The following is a 4,498-nucleotide window of genomic DNA, read 5'->3' on the forward strand; positions in this document are numbered from 1 at the left end:
GCGAAAGTTCCAAATGCGAGGCTCTGACCCCCTTTTATAAGGAAAATGCCCGGAATACGAAACGTCGCATCGGCTGACAAAGCCTTCCCTAGGCGCCGCCATCTACCCCTAGGCAATCATTACCTCTGCCACGTCAGCGCGTGCCACACACGCGCGACCTTTCATCCCAACCGACGAAGCATTCCCTCCGAGCACGCTCATCTGGGCCGAGCATCTCTACCCGGGCCAAGCATAGTCAAAGTCGAAGCTTCTTAACCAGAAGACTCCTACTTGGGGGGCTCCTGTTCTGGACTGGGCCATGATTAGGCCCATTATAGTTTCGGCCCACTTAACCTTAGAGGCCAAAACCGCCTTTGGCTCCACAACTGGGTTTGGGATGCTCGTCTTGTATCATGCCCGGCGTAATGCTCCCCGCGAGCCGTTCCCTGCCGGCCGAGGTGCTCTCCGCGAGCACCCCTTCGCCGAGGACCCTGCTCCTCGCAGGACTCCGTCGTATCCAACCCTCCTACTATTGCGGAGTCCACATGGTCCCTGAAAGACCGCGTCTCCCTTGAACTTTGGAGCGGTTAACCAGGACAGAGGGCACTCACGCACCTCCGATATTTCCGGTCAGGAAACCTGGCAGTCTCCTAATTGGGCCTGGGCATCCAGTCCAAGTAGCGAGATCATGGCCCAGCGCTGGGGACTATAAATACCCTCTTTCATTAGAGGGCCAGGTATTCACTTCTTACTCACTTTAGCTTGTACTTGCGCTCCTTTGCTCGTCAACTCACTTTGGCATCGGAGTACCTTGCAGGTACACCCCCCTCCTCCTTCCTAGAAGATCCAGTCCGAGCAGCCAGCGACGATTCTTCTGATCAGGTACGATCAGAGAATATATACAACAATACACAAGAATGTAGTTAAGCAACTGATTGAAAAAATAAATTGTAACGGCTAGTAATCGACTAATCAGTTATGTTGACGATGTAACCGGTTAATAAAGTTTATGTTTGCATCGGTTTAGATTTTATTTACTGCTGGAAATGGTGGTAACGGGTAACCGGTTATAACTAATTGAGTTAGCAAATTTCAAACTTTAAGAAACAGCTGAACAAACTGCAGACAAGTTCATCAAGGCTCTTCGCCCTTCAATGTTTCGGAACTTGGTTGCCGTTAACACTACCATTCTTACATTGTAGGAGGTTTTACACATGTACCCATTAGATAGAGAAAGCTACATTACTCTTGTCCCAGGTATAATAAGAGCATCGATACTGTCAAAAATTCTTGTATTACAATTTCATTGAAAACGATATTGGATCACAACTTCATTCTACCCAAAAATAAATGTACTTCATAAGTCAGACATTAAACAGAGAGGTATAACAGTCAAGCCAGGAGATTGCTTACCTGAATAACCAAAAAGTGGGATTAAATTACTAAAGTTACAACATGAATACTAAAACGTGTTTCCTTCATGCATTGACTGGGGATAAGGTAAATACTGCTAAGAAATAGTTTTCAAGAATAAAGATAACTCTCCAAGTGTCAACTAATTATAAGAACAATAAAATCAGCGTAAGAATAAAATTTAAGAACTAAAAAAGCATTTCATTGATATTTCATTGCTACGTCAAAAACAAGCCGATACAAAATATACATCACGCAAACCCTAATTTAATATAAAATAATCTAATCAGAGCTGGTGAACTTGGTGACAGATTTGGTTCCCTCAGAAACGGCGTGCTTCGCAAGCTCACCAGGAAGAACAAGACGAACAGCGGTCTGAATCTCCCGGGATGAGATGGTATGTTTCTTGTTGTATCGAGCGAGTCTAGATGACTCTTGAGCAAGCTTCTCGAAGATGTCGTTGATGAAGCTGTTCATGATTCCCATAGCCTTGCTGGAGATTCCGATGTCAGGATGAACTTGCTTGAGAACCTTGAAGATGTATATCTTGTAGGTTTCAACACTCTTCTTGTTTCTCTTCTTCTTCTTGTCGGTGGAGGATGCATCCTTTGGGATCTTTTTCTCCGCCTTGGGTTTCTCAACTGGTGACTTCTCTGCGGGCTTCTTCACTGCTGGTTTCTTCTCTCCCTTGGGTGCCATGGCTGATGAAACGTTTGACAAAGAAAAGGGTTTCTGGTGAAATGTTGAGAACTGAGATAGAGATGATTGCAAGTGATGAAAATGATAGAGTGGGAGAATAGCTTATATAAGAGTAAATAGTGGGATCTGACTGGTGGGTTTGAGAGCACACGGATTGATGACATGGACAATCCGTTTTGGAGGGAAAATTTCGAATATTCAATATTGCTTGCGCAATTTTAATTTTACCTGTGTTTTCTAGTGTTGGGTTTTTTTTTAAATTTTGTCCAGGATATTTAAAAATAAAATTAACTATTATAAAAAATATTAAAATAATAAAATTAATTTTTTAAATTGATTCATCTCAGTAAACACACGAATTTTATCATTATTTATGACATAAAAAAGTAATAGCATAAAAAAGTTTCTACACTATCATTCAATAAAAATTCATTATTCTAACATACCATCAACATAATTTTAAAATATATGTGTGATTTAGTGAAATATATGTTATTGATTGATTCACACTCTGAAATTATTTTACTCAATCGACTTATTTTATTTTCATACTTTTAAAGAGAGATTAATAAATTGTTAATAGATTAATAGATTCTTTCAATTAACATTCGAATCTATATTCATCTAATTCATTCAATTTGTTGTGTCTATTTTTTCTCTGAGTTTTGTTGTTGAATTACAAGTTTATGAAAAGGATTAGGGTCAGACTCAAATAATTATTCCTTCACCACCTACATTTTTCATGAATTGCCCAATTTTTTCTTACTTAAACTCTCAAAAAAAAAATCATTGTTTCCTCGTTTTCTTTCAATTAAAACGATGAGCAAATGAAAAAAAGATAGAAAATCATCTTGCACTGGATATTAAAATACTCTAAAAGTTTCAATTAGATGTGTATTTGCTTACTGAAATATTTAGTTGTGACATATCCAATTTGACAACTTTTCCAACAAATAAACGAGTGTTTTGATTTGTATATTTAAGTTTGTCTACATATATTTAAGTTTCTCATGCTTACTATAAATATTTTGTCACATTTATAGATGATTATAGTCGTTTACTTGGATATATTTTCTCTGCTCTAAATCTGAAGTGTTTTCTATGTTTAAGAAATATTTGACATATGATGAAACTCAATTTCAAGCAAGTATTAAAAAATTTCGCTTTGACTCTGGTGGTGAGTACATGTCTAATAAGTTTCAAGAATACCTACAACAAAAATGCATCTTGTCTCAACGGTCTTGTCCCAATACCCCTCAACAAAATGGTATGGCAGAATGTAAGAATCGTCATTTGTTTGATGTAACGAGCACCTTACTTCTCCAAGCTTCTGTGTCATCTCAATTTTGGGTGAAGGCTCTTTCCACGGTTGTCTTCTTGATAAATCATCTTCCTTCTACAGTTATTGATCTTGATTCTCCTTTCTTTCGTCTTTTTAAAATTCATCCTGATTATAGTACTTTACATACCTTTGGGTGCGTATGTTTTGTTCACTTACCTTCATTTGAAAGGCATAAGCTTGGATTGTAGTCTGTTCAATGTGCATTTATGGGGTATAGTCAATCTCATAAGGGATTTGTGTGTTATGATGTCACTAACCATCTTTTTTGCATTTCTAGGAATGTGACATTTTTTTTATAATCAATTTATGTTTCCGTGTGTTTCTGTAAGAATCCAAAATGTGGATAGTTTGTTAATAACTTTTGTGGTATTTCGATAACTTTTCTCCTTACTTTCAATTCAATTTCGGTTTATAATCGTGTAAATAAATAAAATTGAGTTTAGTAGTAAATATATTATTTATTAGCTTTTCTTATGTATTTTGTAGGTATTTGGCAATGTGAGAAAGTTTTGGATGATAGAAGGTCATAGATGGCACTTTGGAGCAAGATTTAAGGTCTTTTGAAGAAGTCGTGTTCAGAAAGGGCCGCTGAGCGGCGGTCAAGCGCGCTTTCTAGTAGCCAGAGGGAATTTTTGTTCATCCAGATCCGCTTAGCGGCCTCAGCCCGCTTAGCGGACCCTTGCGTGGCAGCAGATATTTTTAGTGCTCCGCTTAGCGGCCCTCTGTGCGCTAAGCGGAGTTACTTTTTCAAATGTGCTACTTTTAGGCACTTGGAGATATTTTGAGGAGGAATCTTATCTTCTTTTTCATTGTTACCAACAACACATTCTAGGGCAAGGGAGAAGAGAGAAAAAAGCTCATTTCATTCAAGATTTCTCGAGCATTTTTCTACATCATCTTTGGATTCTCATGCTAGGAGATCTTGTTTTGATGTTTGTTGTTGAATCTATGGAGAGCTAAACTCCTCATGTGTCAAGATTAGAGGTAGTTAGCTTGTATAGTATGTATTTAGTCTGATCTTTTGTATATGAACCTTGTTGATGATTAATATATGGTGAATATATT

General features: G+C 38.0%; 1 protein-coding gene across 1 annotated transcript; it reads right to left on the reverse strand.

Annotated features, from left to right (window-relative positions):
- Positions 1 to 1,611: 1,611 nt before the first annotated feature.
- Positions 1,612 to 2,152, reverse strand: LOC131614200 (probable histone H2B.3). The gene has a single exon (XM_058885823.1). It carries the CDS (start codon positions 2,089 to 2,091, stop codon positions 1,675 to 1,677), a length of 417 nt encoding a protein of 138 aa, XP_058741806.1. The 5' UTR covers positions 2,092 to 2,152; the 3' UTR covers positions 1,612 to 1,674.
- Positions 2,153 to 4,498: the final 2,346 nt, after the last annotated feature.

Source organism: Vicia villosa, linkage group LG1 (genome assembly GCF_029867415.1).
Source record: "Vicia villosa cultivar HV-30 ecotype Madison, WI linkage group LG1, Vvil1.0, whole genome shotgun sequence".
In the NCBI taxonomy this organism is placed as follows: domain Eukaryota; kingdom Viridiplantae; phylum Streptophyta; class Magnoliopsida; order Fabales; family Fabaceae; genus Vicia; species Vicia villosa.

Coding starts and splice junctions, on each gene's coding strand:
- LOC131614200 (XM_058885823.1), bottom strand. CDS start 2,091: ATGGCACCCAAGGGAGAGAAGAAACCAGCAGTGAAGAAGCCCGCAGAG.